This window comes from Oryza glaberrima, chromosome 2 (genome assembly GCF_000147395.1).
Source record: "Oryza glaberrima chromosome 2, OglaRS2, whole genome shotgun sequence".
In the NCBI taxonomy this organism is placed as follows: Eukaryota; Viridiplantae; Streptophyta; class Magnoliopsida; order Poales; family Poaceae; genus Oryza; species Oryza glaberrima.
In genome coordinates this window covers 16903263-16923776 of record NC_068327.1, presented here as the reverse complement: position 1 = coordinate 16923776, position 20514 = coordinate 16903263, and the positions used below count along the sequence as shown (strand labels likewise).

The window sequence follows — 20514 nt, the reverse complement described above, 5'->3', positions numbered from 1 at the left end:
ACTGAAAAAAAAATTTAAAGGGAAAATACTCCCTCTATTCAGAAAAAAACTCAACTAATCTGAACGAAATCTCCGCTCCACGCCCCCCTCCACTTCGCCTTCCTTCTTTCCCGCCTAGGCATCTCACCGCAGAGAAAATTGCATATCTACCATCGTATAAGATTGGCTTCGCAGAAATACCATCACTTAAATCGGCTTCACTAGAATACCACTCCCAACTAAAACGGCTTCGCCAAAATGCCATTTTGGACAAAAATGACCCTGCATCTATATCTTCCACCTCCGGCACGAGCAAACAGCAATGGTGCGTGGCGCAGTAGCGGCGGGTGAGATGAGTGGACGACGGTGGTCTTCTCCGGCGAGTTCGTCCGCCTCACCTAGCTGCGCGGCCCCCAACGCCTTCAGTCTCCGCGACGCGCCGCCTCCGTCGCCGGCAAGTTCGACGAATCATCCCCATTGCCAGCGAGTTCATCTGCTGCCTGGACGCACCGCCCCCATCCTCAACGAGTTCTTCCGCCGCACCTCAACGCGTCACCCCATCGCCGGTGAGTTCGTCCGCTCTGCTTCCGTCGCCTATGAGTTCGGCCCCATCAACGTTGATGATGTCGGCTACGATCTCCTCCTAGCGCGGTGGGCAGGATGAAAAGGTGGGGATGACGAGGAGGGCAGCGCCCCCATCATCGCCGACAAGGTGGCACCGGTGGCTGCCGACGAGCTCCTCCGGCATTGGAGGAAGGAAGAAGAACCAGGGTCATTTTTGTCTAAAATGGTATTTTGGTGAAGCCGTTCTAGTTAGGAGTGGTATTATAGCGAAGCCGATTTAAGTGATGGTATTTCTGCGAAGTCAATCTTATGTGATGGTAGATATGCAATTTTCTCCTCGCGGCAACCGCAAACCCATTTCCGAATCCCAAATCTCCCGCCCCCAAAACCCTACACCGCCGCGGCGTCGCCTACTCGTCCACCATGGCGCCGCCTCGCTTCCCTACCTCCTCCTCCGCCGCCGCCGCCCGCCGCCCGCCCCGATCCACACCGCCGAACCGCCCCAGGCCTAGCCCCGCCGCCGCGGCCGCTGCCTCCCCCGCACCCGCCTCGCCGCTGGAGAAGGCTCTCCTCGAGGAGGTCCTCCTCCATGCGGCCTTCGAGGGAAACCTCCGCATCTTCAGGAGTACGCGCCAATGCGGGGGGCACTGACACTCCTTCTCCGATCTCCGTTTCGTCGATGTTTCGGTGCTGATTTTGGTTTTCTTTTTTTTTTTTGTCCCTTGCAGAGGTGGTGAGGGCACTGGACGAGGGGGAAGGCCGTCTCGCCGACAAGGTTGGGGCCGTGAGGGACAGCGACGGCCTCGGCGCGCTGCACCTCGCCGCCGCTCGTGAGAAGCTGCCCGTTTGCCAGTATCTTGTGGAGGAGCTCCGCGTGGATGTTGACGCCGTCGACAACAAAGGTGCGTGCGTGCCTCACGTCAAGAGTGCCTAATTTTGTGTGGATAGCTGAGTATCAATTCAAGTTTGCATTTAGCGGCCGGTTTGATCTCGCTGCTTTTGGTTGTTCCCTCAAATTGGTGGCAAAAAAAAATGTGTCAGGATCCTTGGTTTATTGTGTCCTTAATTGACAGGTGAAACGGCATTGACATTTGCGATCAATTGTGGGAATGAGGACATGGTGCGGTATCTTCTTGATCATGGGGCTGATACTGAAAAGCTCAACAATGATGGACTTACTGCTCTCCATTTTGCTGCTGGTGAAGGTATAACCTGTGTTTCTTGCTTTGTTTATATCAACATGTAAGCCAGCTTCTCAAGTTTTGCTGTTGCTTGTTCATTTCTGTGCGTTAAGAGGGATTGAAGTAACAAACATGCCATAGTTTGGGGATAAATTGAGGGCACCACACATTTTATCTTGTCAGTCCGTGCTAAAGCTTCTCACAAACCTTGTGTGTTTTGAAATTTCCATGGAATAATTAGTAATCCATTCTGTTTTTCCATGTTGTAGCTTAGTAGTCAACATGAACAAACATTAGTTTTCTCATGTATGCAAATCCTAACTGTTGATCACGTATTAGATGATCTGAACTTATGTCTTCTCATCTTTTGCGTTTCCTACTCTACTTATCCTATATCCTGTTCTGTTATTCAGGAAAGTGCAAAATAGTTGAAATTTTGCTGTCTAAAGGAGCTTATATTGATTCGTTGACTACTGGTGGGACAGCACTGCACTGTGCTGCTTATAATGGGAGGGATGCTGTTGTGAAGATTTTATTAGACCACCATGCAGATGTAAGTGTCACTGCATTTATTCCTTCCCCAACTTGCTCTCTAATATGATCAAACTTCACGTTGGCGCTTGTTGGATGGTACTTCTTTCAGTAATTTTCTTCTAGTTCAGTCATCCACCTCAAGCGTTATTTAAACCAAGGAAGATGGTAGAAATGAAGACATCTACTTGCTTTTATAGCAATGTCTACTGAATTATTTGGACACAGTGTTTTAGAAAATCAGATTTTGTTAAAATTTATAAGAACCTTAGTTGCTCCTGACCACAGACCTCTGAAACCTTGTTAGGTACTACCTCTGTCCCAAATTATTGGGTGCATCTTTCTAATAGTCTTGGCCATTAGTATTATTATTTCATACGCAAAATAAGAGTCATGTTCCTTTAGACTCCTAATAATTAGTCAAATTTACTTCGTATTTCTTACAAGCATGGCTTGAATATAGAACTTAAAATAATAATTAGGTGTATTCTAGTTGTTTTTTTTATGCCTCCTAGGTCTTTGTGCATGATAAAATATACCCTATATATTTGGATGGAATGGAAGGTATACAACAAAATCAGTTTTAACATAAAGTGAATTTCAGCCAAACAGCGTTTTCAGTAAAGCTTACCCTAACTGAATACCTGCTTAAAATCACTATTGTTAAAACGTAAAACTAGGCAAAAATGTTTTTCAGAATGCCTATAAATAAATTCTTAGGCCCAAACACTGGATTGAAAAATCAACACCCAGTACAACCTATAGCACAACTGAATCTAGCGGGAAAGGAACGTGTGCTTGAATGATTACCAGAATATATGATCTCCTAAGAGATAGGTAGTTTGTTCAAATTTGGACCTTATTGTAACTAGATAAAACTCTTGGATATCGTGGCATATATGGGCTTGAACAGTAGCAGTTGGTAAGGCTGCAGCCAAACAAGGGAGAACTGGGATAATAGCAGGATTTATGTTAGAATTATGATCTGGTCGGTGTGAAATTTCTATTAAATTCATGCACTCCTAACAGATCCTAGTTTGCATATCTGCTCCTAGACTTCTGTTAGTGCAAAATACTAACTCGGATGATAAAACAATACATAAACTCAAATGCTTTTGTGATGTTGTGTGAGTTGGATTTATTTTTTCTTTGGTTCTTACTGAAGCTTGTGCCAACTATCATATCTGTTTGTGCCTGTATGTTTGCATTGGTGGTTGGTTCTATTGATGGTTATTTCCCACCTTTTATGACCACCTGCAGTCTGTCCTTATCTGAGTTTCTGAACTTTTATTAATCTTTCAACAGCACAAGAAGGTATCTTGGGGTGCCTATACACCTCTTTTTGTTGCTGTCGAGTCTGGCTCACTGAAATGTGTTAGGAAACGATAGACGAACAAACGATAAAGAACAATAGATCAATCACAAAAGACACGAGATTTAACGTGGAAAACCCTCCCAAAATAGGAGAGAAAAAACCACGGGCGCCAGCCAGCAAAATATCTTCACTATATCTGAGGTGAGGTTACATCGCCGCACGGCGGCTTACAAGAGGTATATATATAGTGGAACCCTAAAAAAGGGATGATGATCCGTAACATGAATCTGGCCTTTATTAAGTGCAAATGAATTTGGATCACAATTCAACAAACTCCACCTTGAGACAAATTCCTTCTTGTAACATGAATCAATCCTTCACCCTGAACACAACAAAGACAAAAAACACTTTCGGCGCCAAATAGCCTCTCAGGCTAAACCACTATACCAACTAAGCTTGAGCAAAGCTCAAACTTAGCAACAGGAACAGGCTTTGTCATCATATCAGCAGGATTATCATGAGTACTTATCTTGCATACCTTTAGCTTACCTTGCGCGACTACATCACGAACATAATGGTACTTGATATCAATGTGCTTTATCCTCTCATGAAACATCTGATCTTTGGTGAGGCATATAGCACTTTGACTGTCACAAAACAAGTTAATGCAAGAATCAACTCCACAAAGCTTAGCAAACAATCCTTTCAGCCAAACTGATTCTTTACATGCTTCAGCAATAGCCATGTATTCTGCTTCAGTGGTAGACTGGGCAACAACAGGCTGCAACGTTGCCTTCCAACTCACAGCACAACTACCAATGGTAAACACATAACCTGTGAGTGACCTTCTCTTATCCAAATCTGCAGCAAAATCAGAATCCACATATCCAACAAGCCCCTTATCAGTCCTGCCAAACTTCAAGCAAGCATCAGCTGTGCCTTTGAGGTACCTGAAAATCCACTGAACAGCTTTCCAGTGTTCTTTACCAGGATTAGCCATGTATCTACTAACCAAACTCATAGCATGAGATAAATCTGGCCGGGAGCAAACCATGGCATACATCAAAGAACCAACAGCACTAGAATATGGAACTCTAGACATGTATTCTACATCCTCATCAGTACTAGCACATTGTAAAGCTGATAATTTAAAATGTGGTGCAATAGGAGTGCTAACAGGCTTTGCATCATGCATGTTAAAACGCTGAAGAACCTTCTTAATGTAGCTTTGCTGACTAAGAAATAACAAACCAGAATTTCTGTCTCTAGTGATTTCCATACCTAGAATTTTCTTAGCAGCACCAAGATCCTTCATATCAAACTCACTACTCAGCTGTTTCTTCAATGTAGTGATTTGTTCCTTGCTCTTGGCAGCAATCAGCATATCATCAACATATAACAGCAAGTATATAGGTGATCCATTAACAAATTTAATATACACACAGCTATCAAATTCAGACCTCTTAAAGCCATGTGACAACATAAATGAATCAAACCTTTTATACCATTGACGAGGAGACTGTTTCAAACCATACAAAGATCTTTTTAACTTGCAAACATAATCCTCCTTACCAGGTACTATGAACCCTTCTGGCTGGTCCATGTATATCTCCTCCTCAAGCTCTCCATGTAAAAATGCTGTCTTCACATCTAACTGCTTAAGCTCAAGATCATGCATAGCAACAATACTGAAGAATGTGCGAATTGAACTATGCTTTACAACCGGAGAGAACACATCATTATAATCAACACCAGCAATTTGACTGAAACCTTTTGCTACTAACCTTGCCTTAAACCTCGGAGGCTCGCTAGGAGATAAACCCTCCTTTCTCTTGAAGATCCATTTACAACGAACAGGCTTCTTCTGTTTTGGCAAGTGCACAAGCTCCCATGTGCCATTCTTCTCAAGAGACTGCATCTCCTCCTGCATAGCTGAGATCCACTTCTCACGGTCTCCAGAAACAACAGCTTCAGTGTATGTGGCTGGCTCAAAAGTATTCTTCACCTGTTCAGCACAACTAAAAGCATAATAAACCATATCACATTCCTCAATAAGACGGACTGGAGCTCCACAACTCCTCTTTGTTCTGCGATGGGCAATAGGTTCATCTTGAGGCTGCAAAACAGGAGGTGAGTGCTGAACAGTATCATTAACATCATTACCAACAATTTCAGTTTCCTGATCATCCACGTGCTCCACCTGCACGCTAACATATTGCTGCTCCTCATCTGAACCACCTGGTATGACATCTGTGGGCAAGTTGTCATTAAACATAACAGATTCATTGAAAACAACACTCCTGCTCATGAAGGTCTTGTTAGTTTCAGGATTCCATAACTTATATCCTTTTACTCCTGAACCATAACCTAGAAATAGACACTTAATAGCTCTAGGCTCTAATTTTCCATTATCAACATGAGCATAAGCAGTGCATCCAAAAACTCTCAACTGTGAATAATCAGCAGGCATACCAGACCATACCTCAATGGGAGTTTTCTTATTAAGTGGGATAGAAGGCGACCTGTTGATCAAGTAGCAGGCGGTGTTAGCAGCCTCTGCCCAAAAACGCTTGTTCATGCGAGCGTTGGACAGCATGCAACGAGCCTTGGAGATGATGGTTCGGTTCATGCGCTCAGCTACACCATTCTGCTGTGGAGTGTACGGGATGGTGTGATGCCTAACGATGCCTTCCTTCCTGCAGTAATCATCAAAAGCATCTGAACAAAATTCACCACCATTGTCAGTGCGAAGTACTTTTACCTCCTTTTCAGTTTGCCTTTCTATCATAACTTTCCACTCCTTAAAAGCAGCAAATGTATCATCTTTATGTTTCAGGAAATAGGGCCACACTTTTCTAGAGTAATCATCAATAATGGTAAGCATATAACGAGCACCACCAAGAGAGGGCTTACGAGAAGGCCCCCACAAATCAGCATGTACATAATCAAGTATACCTTTGGTGCGATGAACTGAGGTATTGAATTTTACCCTCTTGTGCTTACCAAAAACACAGTGCTCACAGAACTTCATGTTACCCTGAGTGCAGCCATCCAGCAGGTTCCTCTTCATCAATTCTACCATACCAAGTTCACTCATATGTCCAAGACGCATGTGCCACAGGTTAGTCTTACTAGGTTCATCTTTAGTAACAGCAGCAGCGGTAACAGAACCATGTAATGTACTTCCTCTAAGGACATATAAGTTTGCAGAATTCATATCACCAATCATGTAAACAAGAGAACCTTTCGATACCTTTATAACTCCACCTGAACCGGAGTATTTGTATCCTTCTGCATCAAGTGTGCTGAGAGAGATGAGATTTCTCGCCATCCCTGGTATGTGTCTCACATCTTTCAGCGTGCGTGTCATGCCATCATGAGTCTTGATCTGAACGGAGCCAATGCCCACGATCTCACGTGGGTTATCATCTCCCATGCGCACAACATCTCCATTCTGCACAGACTTGTAAGAACTAAACCAATCTTTGTTAATGCAGATATGAAACGAACATGCAGTATCAAGTATCCATTCATCATGACTAGCAACACAACCAGCAAAAACAACAAGACAATCTCCTGAATCAGAGTTTTCAGCACTGGTAACAACAGAGGCCTTACCATCAGATTTCCTTTTCTCCTTATTCTGCAGCTTCCAACATTCTTCAATGAAGTGATTTTTCTTTTTGCAATACTTACAGAACTTTTTACCTCTGGATTTAGAACGGCCTCTACTCTGACTCTTGTCACGATCATTGCTGTCGTTGTAGGTTCTCTGCTCAGATCTACCTCTGACCTGCAATGCTTCGCCCTTAGAGGACGACGCATCAGACTGAACCATACCTTTCATCTTCTCCCTATTTTGGAGCGCCTCATAAACTTCCGCTAGGGTTAGTTCATCACGGCTTAAAAGTATGGTGTCACGAAAATTTGCATATGAACTAGGCAGTGAGCATAACAGTAAAAGACCTAAATCTTCATCATCAAACTGTACCTCCATCGACACTAGGTCGGCAACGATCTCCTTGAAGACCGATATGTGGTTCAACACAGAACCACTCTCCTGCAACTTGTGCGAGAACAACTTCATCTTGATATGCATCTTACTGGTTAGATCTTTAGACATGCAGATCGATTCCAGTTTGAGCCAAAGTTCTGCGGCAGTCTTTTCCTGCAACACTTCTTGCAAAATATCATTAGATAGATGAAGTTGGATTAGCGACAGAGCCTTACGATCTTTCCGCTTCTCCTCAGCGGTCCACTCAGTCGTTTTCTTCTTCCCGAAGCTTTCCAGCGCCTCATCAAGATCCGAAGTTTGCGCCAGAACAGCCCGCATCTTGACTTGCCACAGCGAGAATCTCGTCTTGTAGTCTAGCAGCGGTAGATCATACTTCATCGACGCCATCGTGAAACCCTAATCTGGGAACTAGCTCTGATACCACTTGTTAGGAAACGATAGACGAACAAACGATAAAGAACAATAGATCAATCACAAAAGACACGAGATTTAACGTGGAAAGCTCCTGATTGAGGTATGCCTTCTTTATCTTACATCAAGTGCTAGTGGATTACTCTGTAGAAGCATAAACAAAAATCATGTTGTTCGGACTTAAGTGGAAATAAAAACTTCTTTTGTTAGGCTGGCGCAGATGTGAAAGGAATTGGTAAAGAAATACCTTTAATAACTGCTGCTTCTAAGGGCTTAACTGACATCATAAAGTGCTTACTTGAGGCTGGTGCAGACCCTAATGTTCGTGACTGTGTAAGTTCTTCTACCTTGAGGATTGTAAATTTAGACTCATTTTGAGATGCGTTCATAGCGCAGTGACAGGGGTTGCTGGCATGCACCTGGGGGCCCGGGTTCAATTCGATTCTTGTCGAGCACGCTCACCAGGAATATTTACTTCTTTCTTCTTAAAACCATTTACACCAAGCCCTTCCTTGGTGTCCAACTTTGTTTAATCTTTCCACTTTGGGAAACTGAATCATTGTCATGAATGGACACACTCCCCTTATTTATTAACTATATCTGTCAATCACAATTCTCAAGTTACGCATCTTGAAGTATTGGCATAATTTTCTAAATATTGATAATTATTTTGAAAGCCTGACATGGCAATCCATGCATGCATTGAATATTTCAGCCAATTTATGAACAGCATCGGATCATACATTGATACAAGCAATTATGCAGGTTTGGGTCCTTTGTAATAGCGCAAGCGTGTAGCAATTCTGCTCATGTAGTTCTCTTACTGTATGAGAACTACATTCCAAACGCTCAGACATTGGTCATGTTGATCCAATATCAGAGTTCTAACCTGTTGCATGTAATGGTTGTCCTCAACTGGTAGACCTTAGTGGCTTAGTTGTATTGTTATGTGAGATGCACAATCATCATCCTTAGATAACTTTTAGTCAAGATGTCTGTTTCATGGTAGATTTCACTTTTGAAATAATGCAAGATGTATACTAGGATGAGACCTTGCTTGCGATAAATCTGTTGATTCTGTTGAATAATGATTCTGTTGGTGGCTCTATAAATCTGCATAATTTTCTCCAGCGAGCAGAGGTTTCACTTTCGATTTGAAAATTTTGGCCATTTTGGTAGCACCGAAATTCCTGAAATTTCTGGATTTTTCGGCACTTTTTGGACCAAAATTATTTGAAATTTTAATACAATTTGACTGAAATGGAATAAATTTTGACCAAACTCACAAAAATTTATGAAAAAACCGAAAATTTTGGTTGAGATAATGACTTGCCAATGGGGTCCGAAATTACCGATATTTTGGAAATTTCCAAAATTTTGAACTGAAATTGCATTCACTGCCAGTGAGCTGATAGTAGCAAGCAGCATTTCCTCGGACACCTTTACAATATCAATGCCTGACATATGTCAATATTTATGCGTAAGACTTTCAGCTGTATTTGTTTAGGAAAGCTCGCTTGACGTAAGATTTCTTGTTTGATTGTGTTGACACTTAACAGCTTGGACACATGCCTATAGAAGTTGCTGCACGCTGCGGTGAGTGGAAAGCTGTTGAGATCCTATTTCCAGTCACTTCTCGTATTCAGTCTGTGCCTGATTGGACTGTTGATGGAATCATTAATCACGTAAAGTCACTACCTGAGGTGAAGGTATGATCTGAAAACTCCATTGTGTGTTAGTGGCGTGTGTGCTTACTACTATCTTGGTGAAAGATTTCCCCTTCTATGGTTTCTATAATTCATGCCCCTGACCCGAAAGCAGTTAAACCATCTTCCTGAAAAGAACTTAAGCTCATGGCTAAGAAATATGCTGATTGTTATTTGGTGAATACTTAGCATGGTAATCATCTTTCTGCAAGGGTCTTAAACTCCATGTCAAACCTCTATGTGCTGTTTATTCTGCCTTAGATCAAGCCCCCTAACTAACTTGTCCCACTTTTTAACTTACAAGTCAGCGTCTACACAACAAAGTATATCTCCTAAACATGGAATGTAAGACCATGATTTTTTTTTTCAAAAAAACGAAATGAAAATGACTTATTTTTGAAGGAACATAACAAAAACTCTCTAGTTTAAAGACACCTTATTTAACAAATGTTACTCCCTCCTTTGGAGCGTGTGCAGTAAAACAAGGGAATCCTAAATCACTAATATATGTATAAACATCAATATTTGATATGTGAAAAATGACATTATTAGATTTACTTCCGTGTAGTTTTTAATGATTTTCATGAATGCACAATTAGAAAAGTAATTGTCAAACATGTGCACTGGAGACTGTCAATGTCCTAAACAACAAATAAACATTCGTCTGTGGTATTGTACACTGCACAATTTATGAGCAAGCAAATTTAGCTGAAAGAAATGTGTATTTATGTATTTTAACTTATATAGAACCTGTAACTGAGCTGTCAGTAGTGCATATGCAATTTTTTTGTGCGATGGTAGTTGGATATTTTGACCTCCTTGCATTATCAATATCTTATGCAGAGTTACCCTTCTTTGATTTTTATTGATGGATATAGCAATTTAAGAAAAGACTGTTCTAGAGAAGGAATAATAGTCATATGTATGATGTCTACATTGATCTTACTGAACTTGGGGGTACCTACTTTTTGCATATTCAATTTCCCATTCTATGTGGTTTGTAATCTAGCAAATGGCAATTCGCTGTTCGGCATGGGATCTCAAAACATCTTGCTTTTCGGTCCTTCAGGTGTATTGTTCTAATGCTTTAGTGACTTTTAAAGCTTTGCTAGTGGGTCCCCTTTAGTAAGAATTATAAGGGGGATATCACTTGTTGTCTTACAGACATGTGGACCTCCATGTTTTTAGTTAGACAATGACAGATATTACAAAACTCAGGACCTATATGGCATAAATACATAATATCATGAAGACAAGAACCCTAGAGTCATGTTCGTTGTTATCAATTTAGCATTGATGAACATACCGTGTCCTACTCCTAAGTTTGCCTTCACCTTGTACTAGTTTCCTACGCCTACAAATGTGCCGCATTACTGTTTCTGCCATAAGCATTGTTCTAATGCTTTAGTGACTTTTAAAGCTTTGCTAGTGGGTCCCCTTTAGTAAGAATTATAAGGGGGATATCACTTGTTGTCTTACAGACATGTGGACCTCCATGTTTTTAGTTAGACAATGACAGATATTACAAAACTCAGGACCTATATGGCATAAATACATAATATCATGAAGACAAGAACCCTAGAGTCATGTTCGTTGTTAACAATTTAGCATTGATGAACATACCATGTCCTACTCCTAAGTTTGCCTTCACCTTGTACTAGTTTCCTACGCCTACAAATGTGCGCATTACTGTTTCTGCCATAAGCATTCTGTCCATTTCGCTTTTGCCACTCCCAATTCCATTCTTGTTTCTCCTATACCACTACTGTAAGCTAAGTGAAAGATCACCATGTTTCTTTCTCCAAGCTTGTTTTTGTCTCCCAGTAGGATTTGGACTAGGGAGGGGGGGGGGGGTGCTTAAACTAATTATTTGCGTGACAATGATCTATAAAAAAATCACAATACATGCAAAATTCAAGCATTTTTACATGGATAGTAAATCATATAAACATATTTATATGTTTTGACCATACAAAGGAATATTCCCGCGTGCCTATTATTATAATTTGCTAAGTACACGATGGTAAAGATTTTATTATTCTAAATTAAAGTGGAGAGGCAAATCTAACAATATTTACAAAGAAATGGATATTTGGCAGTGGACAATGGTATGTGTTGAAACGTCATTGCATTTCTTTGCGTTAGAATCTATGCACAGCTCAGGATGCAGTAATCACCATAGGCGAAGGCCTATACTACTAGTTTGTTTGGGCATGTAAACGTAGTTGGTGTTGGAAGCTTGAATGCCTACACCAAACTGCTTGACATAATCATGCAATTAAAGGATTAATTAGTTAGTAGGTACTAAACATAAAATGCATGGTTGGGGGAGGCCAGCTGGTCTCCCTCTGCCCCTCCTTTGCCCCTGTTGACACAAGTGGTTGTGATGCCATAGCTTTTGTAAAAAGTCTAGCAGAATGTGTGGTATTTTTTGAGGTTTTTTTTTCTCGAAAACGCAGGAGAGCTGCATTTCATTTCATTAAGGGGAAGAAAAAACAAAAACAAAGATATTTTTTACAAAGTAGGAGGACCCGAGCCCTCCTACTGAAACCCGCACACCCAACTACCCAAGACCACCCGGAGAGCTTAGCTGCCCAGGTTTGCCGTTCCACTAAGGAGCTTTTGAAGGGCAAAAGCTCCTGCAATACACCAAAGATTACCCTCATTTTCTATCACTTGCAAGACTGTCGCAACTCCTAGGGTTGGTGCCATTAAAAACACTGTCGTTGCGGTGCTTCCAAATCTCCCAAGCCACTTGGGTCACCAAAGATTTAATCCCCTTTCGCACCTCCTTCGGCCGATTCTTGAGGGTTTTTGAAAGTTAGAAAAATAATATGGAAGCAAATTTTAGTATTTCTTTGTTAAAACAATGCTTCAAACCTTTTGATATTCAGCATGTTGCTATAAGGACTTTAATTGCACGTTCAACATTAGTTTTTAGAGCCTCCTAAAATTATGACATTGAGAAATTTCCTTCCATAATTTTTGGCACCTCTATCACTGGTGGCAAAACCAAATTTTGGATTTAGGGGCAGAAACTTCTTTTTATGCCCTTGTTAGCACAATTCAACCCTTGACTGACAGTAGTGACAAGCTAAATGGGTGGATTTATTGAAATGAAAATTGCGACTTTTTTTATGCGAGAATTAATTTCACACATTTATAGTGGCAAAAGAAAAATTTATAGGAGTTCACTAGTTTTGTTTAAATTTACTTGAGTATGTTTTTTCTAGATATGTTCATTAGAAACATCTTGAAAGTTCCCAATGTCTGCATGACTCACCGCTACTGTATACTAGTGGGTGCTTCTTGGCTTGTAGAGGATACGTACTGTGGAGTTATAAATAAGTAAGACGATAAAAACAGTGAGTTGTAACAATCACATGACTTTTCTTGTGTTGGAAATGGAACTACATAATATTGACATCTTGCACCTACACAAGGATAAAATATAATAACTGACACAACTGAGTACTGAGTGTGGGCAACGGATAATTGTGGTAATGAACCTATATTTCATTTGATTTTTCTCTATGTTTCAGGAGGAAGATTTTTGTGAAGCTACGCTTGATATGGGAAAATTCCAAGGCCGTGAAGCAGTCAAGAATAAAGATTATCTTGGTGCCATGAACATTTATACTGCGGTACACCATTACACTTTCATGTTAAAATGCAGCTGTTTCCAATCTAACTTACCTTGGACATTTGAAATAGCTTCCGTTGTTTTAGTTTTATATCTTTAAATTAAATACAGACAGTAGATTGACTATTTGAAAGTGAATATTTTCGGCCAGGTATAAATAATGAGCTAAGATGTCACTGGTCAGTTGTGGTAAGGCATGCAATCTTAACTGTTTGTGTTAATTTCTTATCTGTTTGTTGGTTGTAGGCTATTGCTCTCAATCCTACAGATGCATCTTTATTCTCAAATAGGAGCCTTTGTTGGCTTCACTTGGGTGAGGGGAAGAAGGCTTTGATGGATGCTGAAGCTTGCAGGATGATGCGACCAGACTGGCCGAAAGCCTGCTACCGTAAAGGAGCTGCTCTAATGTTACTGAAGGTGGGACAAAATGTTCAAATCATCTTTTGAACATTTTTTTTTTGTTGAGGTCTTTCAAACGTTTTCTGACAGATCATTTTTTATGTTCCGATATTTATGCATTCAGGACTACAAAAAGGCATACAACTCATTTCTTGATGGTCTCAAGTTGGAACCAGAGAATATTGAGATGAAAAATGCATTAAGGTATCCTTTGTCCCTTTGGTTACACTGAGATATTGTTTGATAACCTCATTGTTCGCACTCTATTCCTTGCTGCAACTGATCTACTGCATAGAGGAGCTAAACCATAGAGATTTTGAACCGCAGATGAATTAAACATGCCCAAATAACACAACTGCTGCTCCGTGTGCCCCCTTTTTTTTCCCTATGATGTGTTTATTATGCAGACATTCCTAAGCATGATAGTCCTTTAGAAAACATGCTTATCACTCTAATTGGAATTGTGCAGCGAGGCTTTGCAAGCCTTGAAGATGTCAGACAGCGTCGATATGGAACCTTTGGATTAACACCATCATGGCACACGTAGATGCTGAACTTGTTCAGGATTACAGTTAAAGATTGGAGTTACTATCTTTTACTGGTTTTTAGGATATGCATCCGATGCCTTAGACAAACCATAGTGGTTTAGGTAATTTTAATTACACGTACGTTCTTTTGCTCATCAACCGTGTCCAGATGAACCATTAAAACCTATATATCTCCTTTCACTGTGATCCTTATGTAAATACTGTCTAAAATTACTAGTAGTTTGCTCATGAATTGAAACTCAGCTTGGACCATAAAATTTTACTCCTTTTTCCAATGTAATTATACAAGTTGGTAGTCCTGAAGTGTTTTATTTCTTGGTCACAATTGACAAGCAGAGCAGCATGCACATTGGGTCCTTTGCACGGTGGTGGCAGTGAATCTGCCACCCCAACTACTTCTGTTGTAAATTTCCTTGAATTCTTGATATTAAAAGGTTCAAATCTAAATGGATAGTTACATAAAAATTAGATTAAGAATATTCCCTATGGTACTACCTATACGTCCCAAAATACGGAGGTACGGAGCAGTACAATACTCACCTCCTTTATTAATTTGCTGGGCGGCTACCAATGCAACATCTTCTCTACAGTCTACATGTAGTTAGATGTTTGAACCGTATTAGACCCTGGATGTGACACTTTTAGTTCTTTCGACGATGAAAGTTATACTCATTTTTCATTTTTTGAAAATTCTTAGTGCTCTTGAATTCGAAAAATGTTTCTATTTTTGTCAGGTTTGATTTGTTTTCATAGGTTTTTCTTTTATGTTTGTTTTGTCCACTTTATTTTCTCCCACTTTGCAATTCTAATTCAATTACCATTTTTTAAGGTAAAACCATAGTTGTACATGCCGTAGTTTTTTCTTCGAAAAGATTAAACCCTCTATTCCTTTGAATCATATTAGTATAACTTAATCATGACCTCACTTGCATTTGTCCATTTGTATATGCTGAAGATTTCTTATGCTTTGGCACCTAGTTTTGTGGGGGTGATGGATGGCACCCCAAGGCACCAAATATTAAATGTGTTACCAAGTGTTTGTTTTAAAATGTGTGAGCACCTAAAGCCAGAAGCACATGATATCTTTCTCATGCTTGAATTAACATCCATCTCATATTTTTAATCTTTTAATCTTCAAAAGTAACAGTTATTTCAGGGTCACACACAAACAATTAAGGAGAAGTTGACGACCAACTATAAGAAGAAAATTGCTTTAATTACTTTCAGAAATAAGAGAACATAACAAGGCCACAACAGACTCAATAAACACAAAATATAATCGAATTAATAAAAGAGGACACAACACAATTGAAGAGAAAACATAAGCTGCTCCATAAACACATTGATCTTGATCCACATCACCCTGAGCACTTAGAACTTAGCTTGGATTTGGTCTACCACTGTCTTCTCTACTTGAAAGGCCTTCGCAAGAATATCATCTGTGATGGATGGCTTTGGTCCAAACACCGTATTGGCTACAGTGATCACCCCGGGGTTTTGGCTACTCAGTGCGACGATAGCAACCGCATCGGTTGTCCCATAGTTGAACTGGAAGTGGACGAGCCCCTTAGGGAAAACAAACACATCCCCCCTTATTGATAACCTTGGTGAACAGCTTGTTCTCGGGGTTGGATGTCACGAACCCAACATAGAGCGAGCCCTCAAGCACGGTGAGCATCTCGGTAGCACGAGGGTGTGTGTGAGGAGGGTTGAGACCGTGAGGCGCGTAGTCGATGCGAGCAAGGGAGATGCCGAGGGTGTTGAGGCCGGGGACCTGCGCGACGTTGACCGCTGTGACGGCGGAGCCCTGCTTGTTGGTGGTGTTTCCGGCCATGTGGAGGCCGGAGAAGAAGAAGTCCTCGGCGGCGACGTCCTCGCCGTCCTTGCAAGCGACGCCGTTGACGCGCACCGTGGACGCCTTGTCCGCGACGCACAGGTCCTGGAGATGGCTCGGATCGGAGGCGATGACGCCGCCATGGTCAGAGCACCACAAGGCCAGGAGAGCGGCGGCGGCAAGGAGGAAGGAGGCGCGAATGGCGGCCATTGCTTCGTTCGATCGATCAGCTAGGTTAGCTACTAATTAGCATAAATTAATTAGCAAGCAGCTATACGAGCTTAACTTTTGCTAAGTTCTGTGAATGTGTGTGATCAGTGAGAATGGCGAGGAAGCCTATTTATAGGGAGGATTAGCTATAGAAACTGATTAAGCTAGCTAGCTAGGAAGCCAAGTCGATCTGTTATTAATTTGCTAGAAAACTTATGCAATTCTTTTTCCCTCCAAATTTTTGGATTTGTGATCATCGGATTACCTTGAGATTTGTGCAGGATGGGAAAAAATTACTAGAAAGAAATTTTCACACGTCGCACGTAAGATCTCAGTTCTAGCTAGCTAAACTATAGTTTGAATACAAGTTTTATATAAGTTATATCGTAGTTATAATACAAGTTATATCGTAGTTATAATACAGATACAATACAGTTAAATGTAGTTACAATATACTCCCTTCATTTCAAAATGTTTGATACCGTTGACTTTTTAGTACGTGTTTGACCATTCGTTTTATTCAAAAAAATTTAAGTAATTATATATTCTTTTCATATCATTTGATTCATTGTTAAATATACTTTCATATACACATATAGTTTTACATATTTCACAAATTTTTTTAATAAGACAAATGGTCAAACATGTACTTAAAAAATCAATGATGTTAAACATTTTAAAACGGAGGGAGTAATTACATTTCAATTATACTATAATTACATCTAAAAATTTTTTTACTCAAAAAATTTGCAGTAGTTTCTTTGATACTCCCAAATTATCTGTGCAGCCGGCGTGCATGCATCATGTCGATATAATAGACACGAAGACGGCTAGAATAGAATAATTACGAGGAAACTAATAATTGTTGAACAGGTCGCTTGCATTTCACGACAGAAAGCTAAGTGAATACTATACGTATAACCTCCAGGTGGAGGCTAACAACGGTGTATAATGACGACAAATTATATATATTAATTAGGAAATACGACGCTAAATTAGTTTATGTTCAATGAAGGATAATTGGCTCATGGCATGCATATGGTGATGCGTGACAGCGTTAAAAGTTAAACCAGATTCATGATCGATTTGTCAGGCTCATCAGCATATACGAGAGCTTTTTCGTGTTCGCTTGACTTGCTGTTTGAATGTTTGTTGGCTAACAGTGTGCCACAGCTGCTGCAGGTTCGACATGTTCTGAGTGTACATTAATTACGTATGTAGACATATTCCGATGGAGATATATATATATATCATTAGCGCTAGCGAATTAAAGACCATTTCTCCCGATCTCTCTGTATATACTCCCTCCGTTTTATATTATAAGATCTTCTAGCATTGTTTATGTCTAAATTTATTAACATTTATATAAATATGAGTAATACTAGAAATGTTTATAATACGAAACGGAGGAAGTATAATTTAGAGACCACTTCACTATCTCTATTGTATCGTTAGGAGAGAATTATAAACTTAGGATATATCATGTGTATTCTACTAGCTAGTCCTCTATCTGTTTAAAAATACTAAATTATTACATCCACGTACCAAATTGTTATACCTTAATATATAATTACCCCAGTGCTGTCTTGGATTTGTTTTTAATATTTAGATGTACATATATGGAGGAATTTGGGAAATTAAATGATGGTAATAGTATTTTATTATAGCTGATAGTAGAAACTGTTTGTTAAAATTCAAAATTAACTGCCAGATATAAGGGCCTCATTTGTATTACACACGAATGTTGATCTGACGACATATATTTAAGAGAGATATATATCGAACCAATGGTTAAGACAGTTTTAATGATGTCACTACTACATAATTGTTTTTTACAGGCATCCAAAATGGATCTTTGCATGTAATTGGGCGGCCCGCCTGCACGAGGTGTCCACGAAAATCATCATTTTGTCATGCAGCCGGTTTAACTGCATGGGAAGATCGATTTCAAGTAGAAAACCTTCCACCTATTTGTTGCTTCGTTTTGTAGAGAAACTTTGGGTACAAATGGGTATAGCTTGGGCTGGGTGGGGATATATGGGCTAGCATCGCATCTCTTAAGGGGCCGCATCTCTCAGGAGAGCGATTTTTGCAGGCAAGAGCACTTATGGCTTGCCTGCAACTTATTGGGGATCTCGTCCAAAAAATCAAATATGTAGTCGTATATCGTCCAAAAAATCGAATATGTAGTCGTATGTGGCTTACGTGACGGCTCCTTCATAACTTTAAATGCAGCAAGTGGATTATAACTAACCCTTTCATTTATCAGTAATTTTGACTTTCATATGCTTTTTGCCAAATCGGCTGAAAATCAGCCGACCGACCGAATTGTATTAAGAAGAAAGAGCAAGAGTCCAAGTTACAGTTCAACTTTAAACAGGCGAAGTGGGAGATCAGCGGGAAGCCAAAGACCCCAAAATAAAACAAAAAGGCTTTCCCTGAGCTTTACTCTCATTCTTTGAACACGCCGGCTTCTCTCCAAATGAGGACTTCCTCTTGGATAGCCATGTAGACTTACGTCGCCGTGCCGTTTTTGTGCTCAAAAATCCTGACATTCCTTTCTTTCCAAACCACCCAGCAAACAAGCATGCACAACGAGTAGAAAGGCCTCCCTGTAGCCCGTCTAAAAACACATTCCTTTCTTTCCAAACCACCCAACAAACAAGCATGCACAACGAGTCGAAGGCCTCCCTGTAGCCCGTCTAAAAACACATTCCTTTCTTTCCAAACCACCCAGCAAACAAGCATGCACAACGAGTCGAAGGCCTCCCAGTAGCCCGTCTGAAAACCTAGCCGGGCTTGTTGCCACCACTTTGACAGCCCTTCGATCCCTTCTTCTAGCAGTAGGAACTGCACCTCCAACTATCCTATCAACATTCTCCAAACCCTGTTCGTGAAACGGCATGAAACCAATAGGTGTTCGCAGCTCTCATTCTAGATATTGCACAGGACACACACATCCCCATGCGGCCACCCCTTTTTGCAGATTATCTGTCGTGAGACATCTTCCTTTTGTTGGCAACCACATGAAGAATTTGATGTGCGATGGTGCTCTTGCCTACCAAATCAGATCAACACTAAGAGAGCGGGTGCGTGAAATGAAGAACATGTCATAAGCCAATGCTGCTGAGTGCATCCCATCCACTGTTAGCTTCCATCTGATGGACTCTTGATCCTCTTCTTGCACTTGAACCTCCCCATGTAATTGTACTATATTGATTTTGTCCCAAAGCATGAAGTACTTCATCAGTGTGTCATTTGACAAGCTTCCCCTGAGATCACGTACCCAACAATGCTGCACTAACCCTTGTGCCATTGTCAGCTTTGTCCTGCCGAGAAAATTGCTAAGACAGGAAAATGGATGTTTATGCTTCCACTGGGCAGCCAACCTTCTCTCCAGAAATCAATGCCCTTCCGGTCGCCGACCTTTAAAGTGCTCGCAGCCCTGAAAAGATCTTGCTTATCGGCTGTTGGTTTTGAGTTCACCAGAGTCCAAGGGCGCCCCTTCTGCTCTAGTCTTCGTGCTAGCCATTTTAGTCGAAGTGCTTGGCCGAAAAACTCCAGGTTCATTATGCCCAACCCACCACATTTAATTGGGCTACACACCACAACCCAAGCTACTAGATAGTGGCCACCATTCACTTCCTCCTGTTCTTTCCACATAAAGGCTCGACATTTCTTGTTAAATTCTTTAATTACCCAATTTGGAAGCTAAAGCACAGAAAGGAAGTGGATAGGAAGCGCCGTGAGCACCGACTTGATGAGGCACAGTCTTCCATCGGGTGATAGCATTTTGGGTTTCCACCCTGCTACCTTCTTTGATTGCCAATCAAGAATTGATTGCACCTCTGCTTTTGTTGGTTTCTAACCGAAAGAGGGAGACCAAGGTAAACAATTGAAAACACTTCCACTCTTCAATTGAACAAGCTTTTGATAATCTCTGTGCTGTCCTCATCACATTGACTCGGTGTAAGTGCACTCTTGCCCAGGTTGGTTCTCAGCCCCATGGCATTCCCGAACAGTTCTAAGATTGCGAAAATAGCTCGTGCCTCCTGTTCCATCGGTCGGAAGAAAATTACAATGTCGTCCACATAGATAGAGGTGTTGGGGGATCGGTCATCTAACGTCCAAACTTGCCAACAATCCCCACGAGGTGGCTTTCGCCAGGAGACCCAATA

The 20514-nt window shown here is 40.9% G+C and overlaps 2 protein-coding genes across 2 annotated transcripts; one reads left to right on the top strand and one right to left on the bottom strand.

Annotated features, from left to right (window-relative positions):
• Positions 1–895: 895 nt before the first annotated feature.
• On the top strand, positions 896–14530 carry LOC127762081 (uncharacterized). Its single transcript, XM_052286437.1, has 9 exons — positions 896–1168; positions 1272–1445; positions 1617–1748; positions 2138–2277; positions 9556–9705; positions 13245–13346; positions 13592–13762; positions 13869–13948; positions 14214–14530. The coding sequence occupies exons 1-9, from the start codon at positions 967–969 to the stop codon at positions 14269–14271; spliced, it is 1209 nt and encodes a 402-aa protein (XP_052142397.1). The 5' UTR covers positions 896–966; the 3' UTR covers positions 14272–14530.
• Positions 14531–14639: 109 nt separating this feature from the next.
• Positions 14640–16336, bottom strand: LOC127762082 (putative germin-like protein 2-3). The gene is given in 2 exon segments (XM_052286438.1): positions 14640–15882; positions 15884–16336. Coding segments are annotated over 2 exon segments (672 nt in total). The 3' UTR covers positions 14640–15663.
• Between the last annotated feature and the right edge of the window lie 4178 nt (positions 16337–20514).